This window comes from Chanodichthys erythropterus, chromosome 12, assembly GCF_024489055.1.
Source record: "Chanodichthys erythropterus isolate Z2021 chromosome 12, ASM2448905v1, whole genome shotgun sequence".
NCBI lineage: Eukaryota > Metazoa > Chordata > Actinopteri > Cypriniformes > Xenocyprididae > Chanodichthys > Chanodichthys erythropterus.
In genome coordinates, this window is record NC_090232.1 from 17,745,987 (window position 1) to 17,771,228 (window position 25,242).

Genomic DNA, 25,242 nt, shown 5'->3' on the forward strand with positions numbered 1-25,242 from the left:
CAGACTTCTGAACAAAGGCTTAAGTTTTGTTCCATCTAAAGCTACAGATCCTTTTGTCACTAAAATTGAGTTTTGACTGGTAAGATTGAAGATCAGATTGTCTTTAGATTCCTCTCTTCCGACCTGATTGTCATGGGTCTCCTCTTGCCACCACGTCTCCCCCGTTGAGCTGTTTTTGTGAAGTACAAACTATATATTCTATCCCCCTACACTAAACCTACCCATCACAGAAAACGTTCTACTATTTTAGATTTTCAAAAAAGATCATTCTTTATGATGTATAAGCTGGGGACCAAAAAAATTTCCCCACAGGGTCAAAATTTACCGGTATTACTATACTTGTGGGGACATTTGGTCCCCATAACGTAGGGAATCCCAGGACCACACACACACACACATAGCTTCCTCTGTCAAGTTGATGGCTCTATGAAAATGTGGGGAGTGTGACTCTATGGGAAACTCTCAGAGCTTGACTAATGTCTCCTTCTCACTGAATGAACTTAAATTTAGTTCCCATTTGCCTCTGAGCCACATGGAATCCATAAGGGTCCACATGGAATCTGTGCCCACAATAGAGAATTTCTGCAGATTTTCACAGAACCGGAACACCCGTCCTTCACAAAGTCATTCATCTCAATAGTAATACTCTCAGCTCATTTTAACACACTTGATCATGCTTAAATGCATTCTGCAGAAAGCAACAGATTTACCTCCCTGATCAGCACAGTGATGTCAGTTTTGCTGCTGTTGTGATTCCATTGACTTAACATGAATTATTACTCTACATCTATGTCTCTGTCTCTATCTTTCTTTCTCACACACCCGAACCCCTTATATATGAATGAAAGATGACCATTATATATACAAAACCTCAAGTTCTCACTCTCGACATGAACTTAGCAGAAACACGGTATTTGGACAATGAGTCCAAATAAATAAAACCCCTCTGAGTATATGCCTATGTGGTTTTTGGAGTGTTTTTCATGACATCTCATAGACAGAGCTGATGAAAAGTAGAGACCATCTGAAAAAACCATTTCAGCAGGAATCATTATCGTATGTGAGTGTATGTGTGTGCGTGCCGCTGGTGCTGAAGGCTTTATGAAGTACATTTTGAAGTATATTTGATTTAATAAAAAAAGTACTTGAATAGCTGCTGACAGATGAGACATGACTGTGAGAAATGAACTTTAAGCTTTAGGAATGACTAGTAATGCAGATGTTCATAAAGCTGTATGTTCTCGTAATGTATAGAACATTACACAGATGCAAAGAATATGAGCGATAAGGCATAACTTGCACACAAGTTACTGTAAAGTGACTCAACTGATAGAAATAATAATCAAACACTAAATCTAAAATAATTCAAGCCCGTAGGCTTTGTATGGTTGTCACATAATAAAGCAACTTGGCACATTACTATGGAATTCCGCTATTGAGCAGTTATAAGTATGCATAATTGTCTAATCAAAATTTTGAGTCAGAACTATCAGCTTTTACAAACAAATTTTGCTGTTAAATTCATATTAATTTTGGGTGCAAATGTGTATGAATGTATGGTTAGTAAGTCTTGTTTTCTTTTTCTTGCACGAAGAGTACTGCTGATATTGCTGACAGGCCAGTAGCTGATGATTGATTGCGTTTATGTGTGTGTATGTGTGTCTGTGTATACGTGTAAGTGGAGGCAGATGTTTCATGAGTGGAAACCTAAAACTGTCCCTCCAGCACCAGGTGTTTTTTTTATGTCTCTTACTGTGATACACACACATTCAAACTCATATATGTGGACATAAGATGTCTTTCCATAGCCTCCCTCATTTCCCCTTTTCTTCCTCTCTTCTTTTGTGTTCCACATAAGAAAGAAAGTCTTGTCTGAAAGTCAAAGAAAAGTTTTTTTTTTTTTTTTTTTTTTGTCCATACACTTAATGTCAGTAACCAAAACTGTTTGGTTACCAACATTATTCAAAATATATTCCCACGTGAATGCATACAGATTTGCCATGACATGAGAGGACAATAAATTGTAATTTTTGGGTGAACAATCACTTTAAACATCATTATACAGAACATATAAATTATATATACATATCTAATATGTTAAATTAGCAGTCACCTGCTAGTTTGAACCTATAGCCAATCAGATCCGCCCAGATGTTTAACCACTACACTACCACCTTCTGATCAAAGCGAAATTCATATACTTTGTTTTACCTATCTGTCAGGTCTACCTGTGCGACTGGTGGGCGGAGAGAATGAGAGAGAGGGGCGTGTTGAGATCCTGGTGGGTGGCCAGTGGGGGACGGTTTGTGATGACGGATGGACAGATCGGGATGCAGAGGTTGTGTGCAGACAACTGGGTTACAGGTGAAATCAACATGAACAGCCTTGTATGTTCAGTATGTTCAGTTTTACATATCATTCAGAGATGACCTGGTAAAGTAAAGGTATAATAATTTAATGATGACATAGACATTTAATGTAAGGTGTAGCCAAATCTAAGACCCTGTTTCCACCTGGTATTGAGATGCATTTTGGTCGATCGGATCACAAGTGGATGACGCTAAATACCAGTGTAAACAGAGTGTAAAACACTTTGGGCTTGTCTGCTTTCGACCACTTGCAGAAGTTGTTGAAAACGTATTCGACCGGATTGCTTTCATAGTGGAAACGCTCATGAGGTTGAATGCGTTCGAACAGCGAAAAAAGACATACTCTCCGCCTACTGAACACGTAAACCTTATGGGAAGCGCGCTAGCCAGAAGGGATTTAAACTTTGTCGGCTGAAGACACAAGACACATTCACCACGTTCGACGTTGTCTTGCGGCTGTCAGAGCAGAAACGAAAGCTGCTCCCTGTTTTTCCGTCGTCTCCTACAGCGTTCATATGTAAATTGTGCGAGCTTATTTTGTCCATTAGATCGAAAGATCTGAAAAAGCCCATACATTTACCTTCCCATAGACCCTCCCCTCAAAGAGATCAGGACAGAAGTGGTTGAAAGTGGACAAAAGAGATGGATTAAAATACCAGGTGTAAACGGGTATGTGTCTCCCTCGTCTACTTGTGATCCGATCGACCAAACGCATCTTAATACCTGGTGTAAACAGGGCAATTGTTATCTAGCAAAATGTGTTATAACCTGACTATTCTAATGACTATTTTTATGACATATTACTATTCATAATTTTCAGTCACATGACTGCCACGGAGACCTGGAGGGCAAAACATGCAGACTGAATTAGATCTAAACAGGGGCAAAAATTGTGGTCGGCAATTTAGAATCCTCCTCCCATGGCTTTATTAATCGATTTACGAAAGCTGCGGCAGATTCTTTTAGCCCCTGTTTAGTGTTATCGACATATATCTCTTTTTGAAATCCTCTTTTTGAGCCCCCATCCTTTGTAGCTCCTCGTAAAAATCGCTAAATGATAAAAATCTAAATGTAAAAATCTTCCTCATCCCACATTCTGGCAGGGTGGGGTATAATTTTGGTAGAATGAGAGGTTGTTTCAATTCCTCTAATGTAGGCCTTATATTGACAAATATTTTATGGGGATGTTGGGGCATGGGGCTGGTATGGGTACCCCTTTTTCCCTTTTTTAATTTTAGCCTCTCTGGACCTTTATCCCAATATGTTTTCATTTCTTTCCATTTATTGTACAACTCTTTCATGTACTTATAATTCCGCTCTGGATCTCCCCAGCCCCCATTTATCATTGGATTTTTCACTTTCCATAACCCCTGGCTTAAAAGAGCCCTCTTCGGAGAAAGGATCCAATTGTATTTTTCCCTGAGTCCACCCTTTTAAATTTGAGGAAAAGGGCTTGGTCCAATATCCACAACTATTTCTAAACATCCAATTTCGGGGTGTCTCATCTTATATTGATCTTAAAATCTTTTGACCCATCCTTCACTTTTAATTTGCTACACCAAACCAAAGGGTTCTCTGCATAATTCTTTAATTATAATTATTCTGCCAATTTTATTAATTTGTCAAACGGAATAATTCCATCAACACTTTGTTTTCTGTCAGAGCGGATCTAAACAGATCTTCCTCACTCCGGAGGTATAACCAAACTATTTGTCAGGTAGCTGTGCTTTTAAACAGTACCCTTACAGACAAATCTTCCTGGACTAACTCTCTCAGAGCTCCATCCAAGGATAAAACTACCTATTATGAGATCAATCAATCCTACCACCACAGGAAAAACAACTTACCTGTGATGGAGGATGACTTCTCAGTCCCGTGTTTCTTGGGAATATCCCAGGCGAGCCCCCAGCTGTTAGAGAATTACAGACCTGTCAATTTTCCAACTCAAAAGAAGAAAATCAAAAACATGTGAACAAAATGCAAGTTGTGGGCGCTTGTGATCCATATAAGTAGATGAGGGAGACACATACCCGTTTATACCTGGTATTTTAATCCATCTCTTTTGTCCACTTTCAACCACTTCTGTCCTGATTTCTTCGAGGGCAGGGTCTATGGGCAGGTAAATGTATGGGCTTTTTCAGATATTTCGATCTAATGGACAAAATAATATAGCACAATTTACATATGAACGCTGCAGGAGACGACGGAAAAACAGCGATGGAGGATGACTTCTCTGTCCCGTGTTTCTTGGGAATATCCCGGACGAGCCCCCAGCTGTTAGAGAATTACAGACCTGTCAATTTTCCAACTCAAAAGAAGAAAATCAAAAACATGTGAACAAAATGCAAGTCTTGTGATCCATATACAGCACCTGCTGCAGTATTTCAACTACTAAAACCAGCAAGACATTCTAAAAACACTTAATGTATTAAAACAGTGATATTGAAAGATCAAATTCAGTATAAACTTTATTGAAGATGCATACTAATATACAGGTGATCAGATGTGCCCAGAATATGAACGCAACACACTAAATGGTGAAAAACGCTTAACAAGAAACTGCGCAGTGTGTTTATTCTGGGGACATCTGCTTGAGTGTACATAGTATACATCAATAAGGTGTATACTGAATTTGGTCATTTAATATCACTGTCTTACTACTTTAATACTTAGCACAAACCTGATAAAAATGACTGGCGGGCAATGAAGGAAAGCCTTGTTTTGCCCATCAGGTAGGCATTCATATAAGGGTGAGACGCCACGTGAAAACTATGAATAGCAAAATAAAGACTATAAAACCTTGTGTTGTAATGTTGCCAGTGACACACTCAGTCATATACACTCAGGAGAACAGAAAGAGAAAGAATTTACTTCTATCACAATAGAAAATTCATTTCACAATAGATTTTATTTAGCAATTGGCTCTGGTCTATTTCATCATCAGATTGTTTTTCTTGTTTGGAAGTAATATAAGTTCAGTTATGAATCATGCATGTGTTATTTTTGAGCTCAGATTACAAAACTGAGAAGACTCAGATTTACACACACTAATGTGATCAACACCTTCCCTCACGCTCACCTCCTAAGGGGGGGTCAGAGGTCAGGTTATCACACTGTAACTAATGCTCATATCTGATGAGCTCAGTTCTCTCAGCTGGAGTTGGCGACACTTCTCTCTTGTGTTATATCTGATATTCTGTGCTTGCCTGTGTATGTGTGGTACAACATCCTATATGCTTCTCTCAAGTGAATACACCTGAAACCCACCCAGATCTTTCATTGTTTAGTGTTTGCTTGTAGGTAACTTTCGCACTTCATATTGAGCAAGGTAACTGAATCTTGCTAAACTACAGGATTCTGATTAGTGAATTAATCAATAATTAACTGGTGCTGTTATGCGCAACAGCACACATCTCAAGCTTTTCTACAACAGTGGTATTTTAGTATTATTTATGTACTATTATAGTATCTATTAATATTTAGAATTTTTTATATTTTCAGTTTTAATTTAATTTTAGCTTAAGTTATAGTCATTTTATTATGTGCTTTTGTTATTTATATTTTTTCTAATTAGGTTTAATTTATTTTTTCATTTTAGTTGTAGTTGTTAAGTTTCTTTTAAAACTTAACATATTTGAAACAAAATGTTACAAAATGTATCATTTACTTTCATTCTTTTGCAGCGGGATGGCTAAAGCTCGTGTAATGGCGTATTTCGGAGAAGGCGAGGGGCCTATTCACATTGACAACGTAAAGTGTACGGGTGGGGAACATTCTCTTACTGACTGTATCAAACAGCCGTTTGGGACACACAACTGTCGCCATAGCGAAGATGCCGGCGTTATTTGTGACTATGGGTTACAGAAGGATTCTGCTGGGGTCAAAGGTGGGACATTCTCCTTGATCCTCTCATAGCGACAGCATTCAGGTATATGATGCTGGCAATGTTTAAAGGGATACTTACCCAAACCTGTGTTTTCTGTCTTTCATGGAACATAATAGGAGTAGTTTACCAGAATGTTAATGCAGCTCTTTCCTATACAATGAAAGTTTCAACCTTCAAAAATGCCAAAAACCCATAATAGTACCAGAAAAATAGTGTTTACTTAAACTGAAATAAAAAGAGCAGTTTGAACATTCTGCCTAATATCTCCTTTTGTGTTCTTACAAGAAAAAAAAAAAATCACATGGTTTTGGAAAGACATGAAGGGTAGTAAATGATGACAGAATTTTCCAACATGGTCTCATAGGTAAGACGTACCTGTGGGAACGTTTTCACGAGTCGCCAAACGTCGCATACCAACAGAAATGAACGCTAGAGTCAGTAAAACAGCAAGGCCTTTAAATCATTTTCATACACAGTTACGATTACGGGGTCAGATTATGGATTAATAAAGACTTGTTTTCACGTCTCCTCATACAATATGTTATGTTATGTTATGACTTCAAAATGCTTTTTTACCAAAGTGCACGATTTGTAAACGAATATATTTTGGACTTTGCATCGCTTAACCAGCTACATATGTTTCGCTTTCCTGACATAACAAGCTTGCTCGGTAGCTCACCTGATACCGAGTTTTACTTAAGACGAGAAAGCCTTGGGCACGAATCCCGTGAAAGGCGAGTCATGGTAAAAGAGCTCAAAGAGAGATCTAAAGCTAAAACGGCACGATTACGGACGCTTTTTATGTCACATTTGCTTTTGTTAACACTATCGGGTAAGTTTAGGTGTAGTGTTGGTGGTACGTTATTTTAAAATGCAAAGGAGTGCAAATGTCAAATCAGAACTGCGGTGATTCGTATAAAAACCAACATCATAAAAACATACTATATTCACGTTTGTCTGTTCAGGCAAAAAAAATGAACATGCTTTTAGCGCCACTCAGTGGACATTTCACATTGAAACTGCAATGATATGTACGTATTGGTACGTATTTTGCAGACACACGAAAACGTTCCCACGGGTACGTTTTTCTAATGAGACTGGGTTGGAATTTTCATGTTACGATGATCTATTTCTTTTAGGCACATTAAATGAACTGGAATTGAATGAACAGACATTCTTGGACTTTACAAGAGCAGCTGACTTCATTGTATTTCGTGGTCTTCAAAATTAATGGAAAATTAGCATTTTGAAGCACAGGTAAATGTAGAGTCCTAGACAGTGGTTTTGAAGGATAGATTTAGAGATCCAAACACCTGTTAAAATACTTGAAACCATTTAAAAGCAAGAGTGAAAGATGAAACCTATCTGATCAGATCTCTAGTTTGTGCCGGAGTGGAGTGTGTGTGTGTTATGTCTGCTTTAAAGGATGTGGTTTGGCGCGCCATCTCATGATCACTGGCACTTAGACTTCATTTATGCTTTATTATTCTTATCAATCTAATTACGCTAATGCTGGATTATCCGGCTTGCGGTGCTTTCTCCATTAAACACTGAGGACACACAAGCTACACACACATCTTTTTGTGTTATTATATGTTACTCTACTCTACATCCTTAGGTCCATCAAACAGTTCTGTACTGTATGTACACACAAACACAAATGCATACAGCTGAATCTCACAAAAGCATGCCCATGTCCCATTTCACCCCAAAATCAAAAAGATGAAAAATAAAGAAATTATATTGTGCATACAGAAAATTAAGCCATTTAATAATTTCCTCAGTGCATGATTTACATTTCACAGACATATTCTCCATCTGTAAAAGTTAGAAAGTCAAGAAAATATTTCTATTTTGCAGTCAGGCGTGGACGAGCCTTCAGTAAGCACAAACTTCTGTGAACGCCAAATAGACGGAGTTCAGTCTGAGTAAAATACATTTTGCTCTAAATATTTGTTGAAAATTTGTTTTCGTTGGCGAACATAATTATGTCATATGTAGAATTTCGAACCTACAACTATGTGTATTTGTACGATAGCAGTAACTGTGTAAAGTGACTAGGGTAATCAAAATAATAATAATTATTAGTCTGTTCTTTTGTTTTTAATAATTTTCATTTTTAGTTTAGTGTATTTAATTTCTGCTTCAAAAAGCATTTTGATTTTAGATTGTAAAGGTACAATTTTAGAATGTAGCCTAGGCCTAATGTGATTTGCCCCCTTTTTTGCACTTATTTTATAGCATATACTACACAGTTTCATTCATGTTTATTTTTATAGCCTTCAATATGAACATTGTTTCTAGAACAATATTGGGCAGGATCTTAAATAAATTTTTTTTTAAATTAAATTAGATCTCAGCCCTATGACTTTAAATACTGAATTTTCCATGTTTTAGATAGATACATTATTATATCACTTGTTAAATGGTTATTTAACAATTAGCCCATTCGTTCCTGCATTTCTAAATTTTTTATTTTTTATTAAATAATATTTTTAGCACCAGCTGCCACTGTAGTAAGGTAGTTAAGTTTAGGTATTAAAGGATTAGTTTACTTTCAAATGAAAATTTGCCCAAGCTTTACTCACTCTCGAGCTACTCTCTTAGGTATATAAGACTTTCTTCTTTCTGATTAACACTCTCTGAGATATTTTAATAAATATCCTGACGCATCCGAGCTTTATTATGGCAGTGAACAGGGGTCACGACTCGAGTATAAGTGCTTCCATCCATCATTAACATACTCCACATGGCTCGGGGGGGTTAATAGAGGCCTTCTGAAGTGAAGCGATGCGTTTGTGTAAAAAAAATATCCATATTTAACAAGTTCTGAAGTAAAATATTTAGCTTCCGCCAGACCGCCCTCAGTATTCAAGTTACGAAGACAGTGTAAACTGGCTTTTTGAACTGCAAGAGTTTTACACTTTCTTCGTATGTTGAATACGGAAGGTGGTCTAGCTGAAGCTATTTTACTTCATAACTTGTTAAATATGGATTTTTTTTTTTTTTTTTTTTACACAAGTGCATCGCTTCGCTTTAGAAGGCCTTTATTAGCCATTATTAGCCATGTGGAGTATGTTTATAATGGATGGAAGCACTTTCTTCAGCTCATACTCGTGGGTCCCGTTCACTGCCATAATGAAGCTCATTTGCGTCAGGATATTTATTAAAATATCTCTGAGAGTGTTTATCAGAAAGAAGAAAGTCATAAACACCTAGGATGGCTTGAGGGTGAGTAAAGCTTGGGCTAATTTTCATTTGAAAGTGAACTGATCCTTTAAGTAGGATTAAGGGATGTAGAATATAGTCCTGCAGAATTAGGCATTAATATCTGCTTTATAAGTACTAATAAACAGCCAAAATCCTAGTAATATGCATGCTAATAAGCAGTTAGTTAACTAAAGTGTTACCCATTTAAAGGCAGTACAACAAAGGCCGACATGATGTAAATAATATTATTTATGTTATTTATATAAATCATTTTAATACCTAAATAATTAATATTATATAAACACATCACAGTAATATGAAGAATCCTAGGCTTCAATTTTGTTGTGAAATAGTAAGTTTCGTGAGATTCACCCATACTTGCTTTATAGAAACATGTGTTTGTTTCACATTACAGAGGCAGTGGGCTCCATGTGTGGTCTAAGACCCTCTCATATCCGTCAGAAGAGAATAATAGGAGGGGAAAACTCTCTACGGTAAGCAGAAAGGGTCAAAATGTATACAAACATCTTTGACATAACAAATTACACATTCGAAAATAATTGTTAATGCGGTCGGAATGAGAAAATGTATATGCAGAGCGGTTAAATGCAAATTTATAGTGTGTGTTTGTGTGTGTGTGGTATAGTGGAGGCTGGCCGTGGCAGGCAGCTGTGCGTATGCGGGGGTCTCAGGCAGATGGAAGGTTGGTATGTGGAGCCACTTTGATCAACAGCTGCTGGATCCTCACCTCTGCTCACTGCTTTAAGAGGTACATACATGCATACATATGGACAGGTACATCTTCATTCTGTATCACATCTGCAAGGCATAAATAAAGTCCACCCACACACACAAACATGTACACACACTTCTTTCTTGTGTATCCAATTTTCCACTGTGACTCACACAGCTAAATAACACAAAATAGGCTGAAATACAAACAAAACATATTTCTAATTGTCTGTTTTAAACAATATACCTTCTTCCCACACTTCCTCTGAGTCTGTGCCTAATTATGTAATCATTATTTGTGACTTGCAAATAAACACTCTTAATCATTCCGGCTGCAAGACAAACAAAGTTAAATAGCTCCAATAATTCAAGTTCAATAACAAAGGCAGAGCAAGCAAATCAAAATATTCATCATTCAGTGAAGATGTCACAGAATGCAAAATAAATAAATAAATAAATATATGCTTAACTTCTGCTTTGTTTTCTAGTAAAAATATCTAAATGTAAATACATTTGAGACAAAATTGTGTTATAAGACAAAAAAAAAAAAATGGTTTAAAGCATAAACATCACAAAATAATGTTTTGCAGTGTATGTTCCTCTTTTTCTGAAATTAATTTCCAAACAATAATTGCAGTCTCACACATAAACAGAAAATAGTCTTTCTTTCCAAGAAAACTGAATTTAAAACCAGAATATAGTTGCTCATATATTGAAATTAGATTAAATATTTCAAGATGGTTACCAACAGGTATGTTTAGGGTTAGGACAATATATAGTTAAACAACTAAATAATTCCTGAAAAAGAATAAAAAAAATACATAATTGAATATTAAATGTTATAAAATATAAACTGCTAAAAAAAAAAAAAAAAAGGGTCCTAGAAAATTGAATATTTTTCAGCTGAAAACTGTCATCATTTAAATATCAAGCCTCAAATTTTAGAAGCCTCGCATGAAAAAGAAATTTATCTTACTCTAAAAACAACCCTCAACCTTGTAATAATAAAATTAATTTAAATAATAATACCGGTAAATAAAACTGTACAAACATTATATATATATATATATATATATATATATATATATATATATATATATATATATATATATATATATATATATATATAACTTGGTTATTTTAGTACCTCACTACACAGAAATTATTTTATTCAGAACAAGAACAAAAAATAAGTAGCTATATATTGAAATCATCATAAAGCAGAAATGAATTTATTTAAAGCAAAACTGAATTGGGCTCACATAGCCTACCTCTCTCATTCAGGAGGAATCCAAACATTTCCATATTCACGATGCAACATTTATTGGTTGCTGAACTACTGTTCATTATGTAAACTAAGGTTTTCTGTTTCACTCTTTTTTCAATATCCACATAAAACATCATCCTTCACATGCGCAAAAATGTGTTTGGATGGGCTTTGCGCGTGCCGACTGGTACAGATGTAGATGTACTCGGACCATTAAACTGAGCAGTGTTAACTTTCTCTCCATTTATTTTGCTGATAAATGGCTGAAATGTAAAGTTAGCAATGCTAGAACTGATACGTTGCATCTGCATGTGAGTGAGGCGCCTGCGCGATCAATTGAATTTAATAAAATAAAGATAAATAAAGAAATTGAATAGACAATGCATCAAATGAGCATAGCCTTACAAGCCCTACTTGATGCACAGTTTTTCTCTTTTTTTTTGTTAATCTGTTAATTATTTCAGTGAAATATATTTCGTGCAGTCCTATTTTTTATTCCTTGTAGGCTATATATTCAGTTTTTTTCTGTGTTGCAGGTGTATGATGTGTGAATCCTAATGTTCTTTTGATGTTGCCATTTGCGCATTCCAAAGCTAAATCCCTGGAAAAAAAAACATTTGTGGTATTTTAAGACACGCATCTATTAGAATTTAATTTTAATTTGACGTTTTAATCGTGTGGTTTAATGGTTAATGATCGGTTAGTGAGTGATTGTCGGTCAGGAAAATAAACTAAATGTTCTCATAACAGTTCTCCACCAGATTTACTGCTGCACGCAAGTTCCCGCCGACTCAAAAACGTGCGTACACGAGCTGAGACCTGATGTGAGATTTGATCGTAGCCACCGCTCACGCTCATATTGATAAATGTTATTTTACGTGGAAACGAGCGTACCCACAGTTTTCTGGTGTACGATCGTTTGATAAATGAGGGCCAATGGCTTGTTGCTTGGCAATGATACATCCCATCGATCCCAAACTTACACTATATGCAATTAGCCACAGACCCTTCGTGCTACATTTGATGAGTTTTCACCAAAGGGATAAAACTGTTCACATTAAGGAAGAATAATAATAGCATGCCAGAGGCAAAGCAATAAAAACATGCCCACACAAACACTTTCTGCTTCCCATAAGGATCAGTCTGGCAAATGATCTGTCTTCAGTTCAGGTCTGAGACTGTGCTGCATTTTCACATTACTGTGAAGAATGTACGTTAGTGGCAGTTTCCTGAGCCATTTAGGGTTTTCATTTAAAAAAAAAGAGTCTCAGTTGAAAATCTTTGGCTGTGTGAGCGGTTTAAGTAAGATTGAATCTGTTTTTTATCAACTATCCAAGCACCGAGCCCTCAAAATATGATCCATGACATCAGACTACTGCTAAAGTTTCCTCTAGTTACACGCTCTCCTACACAGAGCCATAAATCTAGATACCTTTGCGGCCCCCTCCCTCTTTTTCCTCAGACACGTACATACACTTTTTCAAGAATGCAATTAATAGCCTACAGAACAGCGTAACAGTTGTTTTAAATCATTTGAGCTCATTTACCTCGAGAGGACTAAAGTTAGTCTCTCACTTCCGAGTTTGCAGAAGGTAACATGACATTTGTGCAAAAATAGCATGTACATACACACATTAGCGCTAAACTATTTTTATGCTGTATGCACGGTTGTTGGCCAAACTTAATTAAACTCTTGGGTTACAACCAACAAGGTATTAAAGGATTGAGAAAGCAATATGCTGAAGTCAGCCTTAATGTCGGAACTGCCATAACGAACAACCTAAGTGTTTGATAGCTGTCAACAGATGTAGCATCCGGCTCCTGAAAATCTGAGTGTTAGATTAGTGAGCAAATGTGAGTTACCAATTAATAGAGTACTGAACTTTATCAGTTATTGGCCATTCATAGAGATCTTTTAATATGCTGAAATTGGATATTTAATTGCAAATGCCCATTTCCCCTATTTCTATATTTATATTACTTTTGCTGTCAGTTAACGTTCACGTAAAGTATTTTAAAAACTAATAATTTAATAACACTATATTAAAAGTTTAAAGTTGTCATTTCCAGGCATAGAATAGTCAAATTACAATTAAATTTAAAAAAATGTCTTATAATAAATATTATATGTATGCATATATAGCTTGCAGTCAGTAAGATTACTTTTTTTTGAAGAAAAAAAAAAAAGAAGTGGGGGTTGTTACTGAGAAATGATCCAGATTCAAAGTTGGGTTCAAGTGCAATATGTCAGAGCACTGCCCACTTGGCCATGCCTCAGACAGAATAACCTTTTAATAACCTCATTGAGATCAGTACTACAGTAAGGATTAACATTGATTGTGAGTATTAGAAGCTTAATATATACAGTGTCAGGATCAGAACTGCCCTTTCCAGAGTGTCTCTCATGAAGAGACTTTGGGAATGTGGTGCTGATCCTGCTGCTGACTACTGCCAGACCAAGAGTGTCATTCCGGACAGGGCAGATCCATTTTCCAGAAAAGACCTGACCGTGTAACAGGACACTGCTGTTTCTCTCTCTGGCACCACACCACATATATATTTCCGTTACACACCAATGGTTTCAATCACTAACAAGCAGACAGGAGGGCACATACACAGAGTCACTGCAGTGCAAACTACAGCTCTTCATTCTGTTTTTTCCCTACTCATAAAGGATATACAGTATCTAAATAGTTTACATATGGGAAATATTTATGTGCTATTAAATTAACAGGCATTTTATGTTTTTTTAAACCTGAGGAGAAAATTACAACTGTGGTTGTCAATAGAATACAATAATTGTGATTAATGTCATGATTTTCTTATTTTGTTTTATTTTATTGTATATATTATTTATATAAAATATATAATTTTATATATTTTATATTGTTTATATTCAAAAAACGCTTCCACAGACCTCCTTGCAGCTCTCTCGGGGTCCTCAGACCCTAGTTTGAAAACTTTATCTGAAGAGATATGTCAGTCTCACCAATCACAGCAAAGAAACAGGAGACCTGCCATGCACAGGAGACATTCTGGTTCACGCAAAGATCTTTGTGGGTGTGATGTCATGGTGTTGGGTTTATGGAAAAAGGAAAACGTCCTGTATGTATCTGTTTTCACTAACTGACCGTGACTGTGGTTTTGCAAGTGTGTGTTTGTGAATGCACATGGTTTGGCTTTGGGGACCCTAAGATCGGTTGACATGAAGTTCCTGAGGGAGGGCCCTGATTTGTCATGTGAGGGGCGTATTTGAGTGGCACATAGAAAAGCCGTAAATCATCCTGTGATAATGTATTACACTGCTGTGTTGTCCCGTATACTTCTTTGATGATTGTGTTCTGTGCAGTTGTGTTCAGTCTTTCTGAATGTGTCCTGTCTGTATGCCCTGTCTATCTATTTTTTTTTTGTAATTTTATTTGGGCTTTTTTGCCTCAATAAGCTATCATAATATGGCCGATGTTAATGGCCTATACTAAATAAAATGGCCTAAATAAATGAAAAATAAAGTGCATTTACATATCCCAACTGTATAATGTTCAGCATGAAAAATAGATATTCGTTTTAAGATTTAAAAACTACATTTAGCAGTGTTTAAAATTTTTGTGTTTTTAAAGATTAACTTTAAAGGAACACTCCACTTTTTTTGAAAATAGGCTCATTTTCCAACTCCCCTAGAGTTAAACAGTTGAGTTTTACCGTTTTCGAATCCATTCAGCCGATCTCCGGTTCTGGCGGTACCACTTTTAGCATAGCTTAGCATAGTTCATTGAATCTGATTAGACCATTAGCATCGCGCTTAAAAATGACCAAAGAGTTTTGATATTTTTCCTATTTAAAACTTGACTCTTCTGTAGTTAAATCGTGTACTAAGACCGACGGAAAATAAAAAGTTGTGATTTTCTAGGCTGATATGGCTAGGAACTATACTCTCATTCAGGCGTAATAATCAAGGAACTTTGCTGCCGTATCATGGCTGCAGCAGTGCAATGATATTACGCAGCGCCCGTGAGCCCCTGCTTGCACAGGGAACGTGCCTTGCAACCATGGAGACGTTTGTGAGAAACGCTGCGTAATATCATTGCACTGCTGCAGCCATGATACGGCAGCAAAGTTCCTTGATTATTACACCTGAATGAGAGTATAGTTCCTAGCCATATCAGCGTAGAAAATCACAACTTTTCATTTTCTGTCGGTCTTAGTACACGATTTAACTACAGAAGAGTCAAGTTTTAAATAGGAAAAATATCAAAACTCTTTGGTCATTTTTAAGAGCGATGCTAATGGTCTAATCAGATTCAATGAACTATGCTAAGCTATGCTAAAAGTGGTACCGCCAGAACGGGAGATCGGCTGAATGGATTCGAAAACGGTAAAACTCAACTGTTTAACTCTAGGGGAGTTGGAAAATGAGCCTATTTTCAAAAAAAGTGGAGTGTTCCTTTAAGTGATCATTAGATGACGGCCATTATCCATTATTGTCTGATATACAGTATCATTCAAAAGTATGTGTTTGAAAGAAGTCTCTTCTGCTCACCAAGGCTGCATTTATTTGATAATACAATAAAAACAGAAATATTGTGAATTATTATTATAATTTAAAATAACTTTCTTTTTTAATATATTTTAAAATGTAATTTATTCCTGTGATGGCAAAGCTGATTTTTTAGTGTCACATGGTCCTCCAGAAATCATACTAATATGCTGATTTAGTGCTCAAGAAACATTTCTTATTATTATCAATGTTGAAAACAGTTGTGCTGCTTAATATTTTTGTGGAAACTGATCCTTTTTTTTTCAGAATTCTTTCATTAATAGAAAATTCAAAATTGGGAAAAAAACAGCTTTTATTTGAAATAGAAATCTTTTTTTTAAATTGTAAATGTCACTTTTTTTTATCAATTTAATGCATTCTTGCTTAATATAACTTAATATATTTTCTTAAAATAAATATCATATTGGTCCCAAACTTTTAAATGGTAATGTATAAATTAAATTATTTAAAAAAGATTTTTCTCATTTTCTCATTTATAAAATGTTGCAAAAAAACTGTCCTACATTTAATCTAACGATTGTTTCTTAAAAATGCATATGTGTGTTTCAGAGAATGAACATACTCACAAAAAACATGCATACTCCTCTCTTCTAGATGTGAAATTTATAAATTGCAAATAATCTTGAAATTCAAAAGCAGCTGAATGCTTTCCTTGTAAACGCTACCTAATTAGTGTCATTATTAACATATAAAAGTGCACCAGTCAACGTCCAAATTAGGGATGCTCATTTCGGTTAAATTTCTCGACCGACAACCGACGCTCGTTATCCGATTATTAACCGTTAACTGATAAGATTATAATATTGTATAGCCTATATGATGATAATATGACATATATAGGCTATGACATTAAATAAAAAATACAATTGACGAGTGTCTGTGTCTTTCACGGGTTTATTTTAACATGCAAACAGCAGCATAGATCAGATAAACAACAGAACCTGGATTCACATTATCAAATTGTCACGCACCTGCAGCGTTTCTGACAACAGAAAAAAAAATAATTTAAATAAAAGGCATAAAATAAATAGGCCTACACTAAATATTTTTCACTTAAATGTTTAACAAATTAAGATGAAAAAACAAAAACACGGTGAATCCATTGAAGCTTTGAACAACCGGTATTTTAGACATTTTTTCCGTCAAATAAAAATAGCAGGCCTACCTCAAGGATTGTTATTGTTATGACCACGGACGGTGCACGTGTGCATACCGAACGAGTCTTTCCGCGCTCATGGGCAAAGGAGTTTCTTTGACAGGCTCGTGCACGAGACTAAGCGGAATGCGGGAAATGAAGTATACCATGGCCCTAAATTGTAATGGACTGGAGCTCACGGTTCACATCGAGAGAAATGGGAACGCGGGGGCACCGCGATGCGACCGCAGAAGGCACTTTCACTTTCGTGATCAAAGTGCATGCCACTGATAAGCTTTGTAAATGCAGTATTACAGTAGCTATACACATACCAATTAAACGCGCAGGTCTCCTCTCGTGCGTCCTCCCCACTGTGTCGCCGGTCGAGGCAATAATTTTCGTTTCGCTTTTAGATATCTCTTTTATAGATGCCATCAATGCTTTTAACTTCCTAGATACCGAACTCAAAACAGTCCATAAACTACAAATCCTCACGAAAACTTCAGTCAAGCCGGCTCGCGCGTCAATCTGAGAGATCAGCCTCTTACCTTAAAGTGTCAAATTTCTCGGTTTCTGAATGGACGGTTTTGCTTGATTGACAAACGCTAACGTTCAGCCACGATTTATATACCATCAACCTGTCCTAAAACGTTAGCACGCTGTGATCGATTGCTTGGAGATCGCGTGTTTCTCTGTTCGAGAGCGCATTTCCTCTTCTTCACATCTGCGACAAAACAGTTGATTATTTATGAACGAAAGCTCACAGAAACGTGAAAATGGTCTCATTTGAAAGAAAATAGCCTAAGCTAAAAGATGATATATTGTGACTGATTGAAGCAGCCCTTATCAAAAGTGCGGGGGTCGATTTCTGTCTTTTCAAAACTGCGGGGGTCCTGACCCCCCTGTCCCTCGTTCCAACGGCGCGCCTGACCCTTTCTATCGAAATGGTCAGTACTTCTTTTCGCTCGTTTCAATTTGCTTGTTGCTTAGCGAAATATGTCTGGCACGTGTGAAACGCCCTGCGAGTTATAGGTATATATATATATATATATATATATATATATATATATATATATATATATATATATATATAGAGAGAGAGAGAGAGAGAGAGAGAGAGAGAGAGGTATATATAGCATATTTTTCTTTAACCATGCAGCAAACAGCAAAAAAAAAAAAAAAAAAAAAACGTTTAACTGATAGTATTAATCGGTTAAAATTCTTACTTTCGGTTAACGGTTAAACGGTCAATGTGAGCATCCCTAGTCCAAATCCTTTAGTTGAGAATGGCGAGCGGCAAGAATTGCTTAGATTTCCAAATACCTGCCGTACTCTAACTCTGCCACAAGGAAAAGTGTGTATGCCTGCTTAAACCCTGACGTGGTGCTAAGCACTTTTCCATGTCAAAGACGTGTTGGCGTAGATTTTAGTGTATGTACACAATTCAAATCTGTGTGTATGCACGTTTTATAAGTGAGGCCCTCGAATATCAGCTGATCACCAATTTATGTTCACCAAAATATTGTACATCGATTCACTTCTGATTTTTGGCTGATTAGTGAGGTTTGACCAATATGTATGACATTCACTGAAGTTTAGTTACGGGTCTGTTATGTGCTCTTTCTTAGATACGGTAACAGCACTGGGCTGTATAAAGTTCGTGTGGGTGATTATCACTCTCTGGTTCCTGAAGAATATGAGGAAGAGTATGCCGTTGAGAAGATCGTCCTTCACCCGCGCTACCATGCTGACAGTAATGACTACGACCTGGCAATGGTGCGAGTGTCTGGCCACAGAGCTCACAGGGGTGTCACGGGCGAGTGTGTCATGCTGAACCGTTTCGTGCTGCCCGCCTGCCTGCCAGTGAGGAGGGAAAAAGTGCCAAAGGACATCGCCAACTGCTACATCACAGGCTGGGGAGACACAGGTTGGAAATGCCATGAAACACACACACACACACACACACACACACACACACACACACAAGCACGTTTGTTTTGCTATCAAAGTGAGGAAATTAGATAGGCGTAATGGTTTTTATACTGTGCAAACTGTACATTCTATCCCCCTACACTACCCCTAAACCCTCCCATCACAGAAAACATGCTGCATTTTTACATTTTTAATAAACATTGTTTAGTATGTTTTTAAAGCTAATTTAAATATGAGGACTCATGAAATGTCCTCATATTTCATGTTTACGTCGTAATACCAGTGTGATACCCATGTCATTATACAAATTTGTGTCCTCATAAATCACAAAAACGCACACACACACACTCTCCGTACATATCTCCTTAAAGCTAAAGAAATCGATGCAGATCTGATTCAGAAACAATTAGACTGCCAGACAGCCTCAAACTTTCATTCTTGAAATGAAGGATGCTTTGAGCACAATTAGAACAAGAACTGAGGCTGAGCGTGTAAAATGTGTTTTTGGCTCTTTTGAATAGCACAGGCTGACATGCATAAGATGTGATCAGACAGTGTGAAAGCAGAACTGACAGCGATGATCACACACTGTAAGATATCAGTCTTTGTTCTGTGTTTCATCTGAAACAATCACTCTCTCACCAACTGACAGCCATGTTCAAACTCCTGGAGGAAACACAAGTTAAAGTTTTTGGTAAAATGGTGTGATGACATTTTCATTTAATCATTTAACAGTTGATTTTATCCGATGGATGTACAAATGAGGAAAAGCACAGGCAAATTCAGAAGTGCCACAGTACTGAATTTCAAGAGTAAATCAGAGTAGTACAAAAACTAGAGCAGAAGATTTCTGAATAAAACTTCTCACCTTTTTGAAAAAGAATACTTTAGCATACTTTTAAAAAGAGTACTTACTACATAAATAATATACTTTAAAAGAATATAATTACAGCAAGTGTGAACTGAATAATGTTTTTAGACACTTAAAGGATTAGTTCACCCAAAAATGAAAATTCTTTCATTTATTACTCACTCTCATGTCGTTTCACACCCGTAAGCCCTTCATTAATCTTCAGAACACAAATTAAGATATTTTAGTTGAAATCCGATGGCTCCGTGAGGCCTCCATAGGGAGCAATGGACACTTCCTCTGTCAAGATCCATAAAGGTACTAAAAACATATTTAAATCGGATCATGTGAGTACAGTGGCTCAATATTAATATTATAAAGTGACGAGAATACTTTTGGTGCGAAAACAAAATAACGACTTATTTAATGATGGCCGATTTCAAAACACTGCTTTAGAAAGCAGAAAGCGGACTTAACAACAAAGGATAACGCATGTTATAAAGTTGTTTAGTGTGAAAAGTTCACAGTTTTAAAAGGAAAACAACTTGTTTCACTTGAACTTGAACAATAACCATCTGTATTTAGGCAAGAAGTGAGGAATTCTAAACAATTAATCATTTGTCAGCATTTGTAGAAATCTGCTTAATACGTGATAATAATGTTTTTCTGTTTCTGAGTTTCTGTTTGCTGAACATGTAGATCATTTTATCAGTATAACATCTGTTTTTCTGCTACAATCAGGCAGGCATCATCCATTTCAAACATTTAGTAATTATTTGTATCCTTGGTGGTATTTGCAAACAAGGTTGCATATTTGCGTGAGGGTATTTGTAAGCACTGGTTTATGTATGAGCACATGACTGAGTGGCATTTAACATGTTAATAATCACAAAAGAGTCTGTGTTAGTGTTTTTGATCATTTTTCCAACCAGATGTCCAGTGAAACAAAAATATTAGTAGCTAGCAACAGTTACACATATCTACACACACATAATATACTCCTACAAACATTTTTATTGTTAAGATGTACTCTTTAGCATACTTATTACGGATGTGATATTCTTTAAAAGAATGTACTTAATATAAGTGAACTTAATGTAATGTTTTTGAGCGCTTAATGGCATGTCAATTGCAGTTAAAGTAAAATGTATTATAGTTTGAATTTATATTAAATGCAATTAGCTGAACTTGAGGGTTCTTTTTTGAGACACTTAAAGGGATATTTGTCATCATTTACTCACCCTGAATGATTTTTCCCCCCCTGCAGAACACAAAAGAAGATATTTGGAAAAATGTCGGTAAGCATACAGTTGATGGACCCCATTGACTTCCATAGTATTTTTTTTTTTCCATACTATGGAAGTCAGTGGGGTCCATCAACTGTTTGCTTACCAACATTATTCCAAATATCTTCTTTTGTGTTCAGCAGAAGAAAGAAATTCATACAGGTTTGGAACAACTTGAGGATGAGTAAATGAATTTTAATTTTTGGGTGAACTATCCCTTAAGTACATCTTTATATATAATTTCATAATTACTCCTATTGTTTTTGAAATATGGTTTAAGTGCACTGCCAAATGTACTGTCTTTCTATGAAACTTTTCATGTATTTAAAATTTGCAATTGCACATTTGTAATAATGAATATGCAAGTTAGTACATTTTAAATGTATTAACTTTAAATGTAATATCGAAAAACACTTAAAAAGTTATAATTATAATCAAGTACGTGCTTTAGTATGTTAGACAACATGTTTAACATTTTACTTCTTTAAAGTACAACAAACATAATTATTTAAATGTAATGGAGCGGAACATTTCCGATAAATTTCCAGGATTTTTGGAAACTTTCGGGAAACTTTGAAAAGTTTCTGGAAATGTTCTGCCCCATTGCATCCCTAGTCATCATTCCAAAATGCACTTTTACAGAAACATAGCCATGAAAGTGTACTTTTAAAGTTCACTTAAAGTGGCCTTTTATTTAATTTAAGTGCACATTAAATACAATTAAGCACACTTTATTTTCTTTTCTGGCCACACCTTTCCAGCTGTCTAGCCTAATCAAAAAAGACTGACATGACAGAGCTGTAATCAGAGGCTGACACAGAACATGAGGAAATCATCAAGGAACTACAGTGTGTAATTATAATGTCAGTGTCAAGCATCTACAGATTATCATGTGATGCGCTGATAGTGGGGTTTCATTCTATGGTCACGATATTTCTCTCAGTAAGTGGACTTAACGGAATTCTGAAGTGGGATGAATGAGGTGTGTGATCGCACTGACAGAAAAGTGACTGCACACTCCACTGCATACATGAACAGTTAAGTCTGATTACTTCCAGACTTCAAGTTAAAAGAAAGGAGGACTTTCTGACCTGTTGGATTTTTTTCCCCTCTTTTGTTTTCTCAGGTCGTGCATATTCAAAAACTCTCCAGCAGGCCTCGATTTCAGTGTTGAGCAAGCGTCAGTGTGAGCAGCGCTATTCTGACCAGTTCACCAATCGCATGCTGTGTGCCGGCTCCTCCCACGACGACCGCCGCGTGGACAGTTGCCGTGGAGATAGCGGAGGTCCGTTGGTGTGTGAGAGGCCGAGTGGAAGTTGGGTTGTATATGGGGTCACATCATGGGGTCACGCGTGTCGACTGCAAGACGCACCCGGCGTCTACACCAAAGTCTCCGCCTTCGTGCCCTGGATTAAGAAGGTCATCGGCCAGTAGGACCGGATGGAAATTTCAATCAACTAATAACAGACATTCTGACTATGGGGGCAGAAAAATTAAGCACATTTTTAGATACAATTTTAAACAATTTTATAACTTGTTGAAGTTAACTTGCTGAAATTAACTGTAGTATTCCAAATAAGTCTTAAATGTCAGAGAGATAGTAGTAATTACGCAGTGCCTGGCAAATTATAGTCATCACAAAACTTGAACTTTGCACTGAAATTACACTGCAAAAAAAAAAAAAAATGTAATCAGTATTTTGCTCTCCAGTAAAAATATCTAAACATCCTGAATGAATTTACAGAAAACTACGGAAGAGGATTAGGGCCAAGCAATAATAAAAAAATAAAACCATCTCGAGATTAAATTTGTTAAATTTTGAGAAAAAACTCATTCAATTTCAAGAAAAAAGTCGAAATAAAATGTTGAGAATAAACTCGTTAAATTATGAGAAAAAACCCGTTAAAAATTCGAGAAAAAAGTCGAGATAAAATGTTGAGAATAAACTCATTAAATTATGAGAAAAAAGTCATTCGATTTCAAGAACAAATTCATTAAATTATGAGAAAAAAAGTCGTTAAATTTCGAGAAAAAAAGTCAAGATAAAATGTTGAGAATAAAGTCATTAAATTACGAGAAAAAAGTATTTCGATTACGAGAACAAATTCGTTAAATTATGAGAAAAACTACTTTTATCTCGACTTTTTTCTCGAAATTTAACAAATTTTTTCTCATAATTTAACGAGTTTATTCTCAACATTTTATCTCAACTTTTTTCTCAAAATTTAACAACTTTAATCTCGAGATGGTTTTGTTTTTTTATTATTGCTTGGCCCTAATCCTCTTCCGTATAAAACATTAGAAACATTTAATAAATACCTTTTTAATTTTAATATTGAAAAAAGATATTCGATTAAGACGATATTAGATTGTCAGAGAATATTTCTTGAATTGTTATCTAAAATATTGCACTTTTTTGTATTTTAGGCATAAATCCCGTTATTTTTATGTTTAAAACAAGAAAAAAATTATTTGTCAGTTTTTTTTGTTAACACTAAATTGACCTTGTTTTAAAGATGGTTAGATATTTTTACTGGGAAAAAAAAACAAACAAAAAAAAAACAAATCAGTATTTGCAAAGGTTTAGAGGCCCGTCTTGATAGCGATGCATTTGGAGGTCTTAAATCGATGTTATTTCAGGTCTTCATCCTTTTCCTTTTTTTTCTTCTTTTTTTTAAAATGAAAGCACTTCTAGGTTGCAGAGACCACAATTGTGAATATGGAATTATTGACTTCTTTTCTTAAAAGGAGGAATGGACATGTATCGAAGGGACTGTATACTTTATGCCATGGAGAGACAGATACTGTTTGAACATAAAATGGGACAAGTAATGTTCCAATTTCATACATAACGGATTGAAGAACGTTCCAATGGCTTGAAATCACATTAAGCTTAAAATGCTAAAAGGAGAAGATTCTAGATTTCCTGCCAAGAAATGTATGGTAATTCTAAACTCCTGGGATACATTTACCATGCCATTGCTAAGTAACCGACCACATCACCTCATCAACACATTAGATGACATCATAAACCTCCACAGGAACCATGACATCATTTGTTATAGATCAGATGTTCATGATGATAGTTGGACTGAGGCTTGCCGTATCTTAACATGAGGACAAAAAGCACAAATCATCATTTGCTTAATATTTTTGCAGTGCCACACTCTCTTCCAAAAGCCAGAGACCTGTGGGGTATGGGAATTATGTGCAATGCAAAGCTGTTTGTACCTCCTTGTTTTAGTGTTGTGATGAGGAGCATTTCATGTTAGCATGATTAATGATCACAAAAGTGTCTTTAAGCGTGATTTATGAATGTAGTCTTGATACAGACTACGCCCCTTTTTTTTAATGCAATCCATTATTGGTCTGTTAAAAAAGAGGAAAAACCTCTGCTCTGACCAACCACAAGCTCTGTTATTTTGCACAAACTATGGTGTTTCAGTTTAGACTTTTGTAAATTTCATGTTTGTAATCTTGTGGTAATTAACTATACTATGAAAACTGTAAAAAGTGTTAATCTGTTCACACAGGGTCATAATTCAGTAGTGCTTAGTATTGCCATTATATATCTGTTTAAATATTTCTGGACTTGTTGCATGGTGCTTATATTCTTGCCTAAAGGAGTATGTCAATTCATGAGGGCTGCAGTGTCATTAACAAGAAAACAAACATTGGTAAATATTTAGAGAAACTTAAAATCCTAGTCTTACAACCTCAGTTTGGAGTATTAAACATTTGTCAATTGGTGTAAACATTTGTCAGCGGAGTACGTAACGGAATACAGTAGCCTACTGTCAAAGAACTGTCAGCTTCTTAAACTGGGAAATTTAATTTGAGGGAAATCTAAAAATGTTTTAACTGAGATTATCAGATGAGTATGTATAAAAAAATCATTGATTGTGTGGCAACATACAGTATGTTCTGTGTGTTTGTGTGAATGCACATCCATAGCTTGTATTTGAGGATGTTTCTAACAACTGTTAGTTTTAGGTTTTCAAAATACACAGACAAGCTATA

At 35.9% G+C, this 25,242-nt stretch overlaps 1 protein-coding gene across 1 annotated transcript in view; it reads left to right on the forward strand.

Annotated features, from left to right (window-relative positions):
• prss12 (serine protease 12) overlaps positions 1-22,965 on the forward strand; it is a 45,401-nt gene extending 22,436 nt beyond the window's left edge. Inside the window, exons 8-13 of the mRNA XM_067404334.1 lie at positions 2,223-2,364; positions 6,053-6,255; positions 9,881-9,959; positions 10,112-10,234; positions 18,783-19,081; positions 22,349-22,965. Coding sequence (XP_067260435.1) covers positions 2,223-2,364; positions 6,053-6,255; positions 9,881-9,959; positions 10,112-10,234; positions 18,783-19,081; positions 22,349-22,656 — 1,154 coding nt within the window. The 3' untranslated portion in view covers positions 22,657-22,965. The remainder of the gene's footprint in view (positions 1-2,222; positions 2,365-6,052; positions 6,256-9,880; positions 9,960-10,111; positions 10,235-18,782; positions 19,082-22,348) is intronic.
• Positions 22,966-25,242: the final 2,277 nt, after the last annotated feature.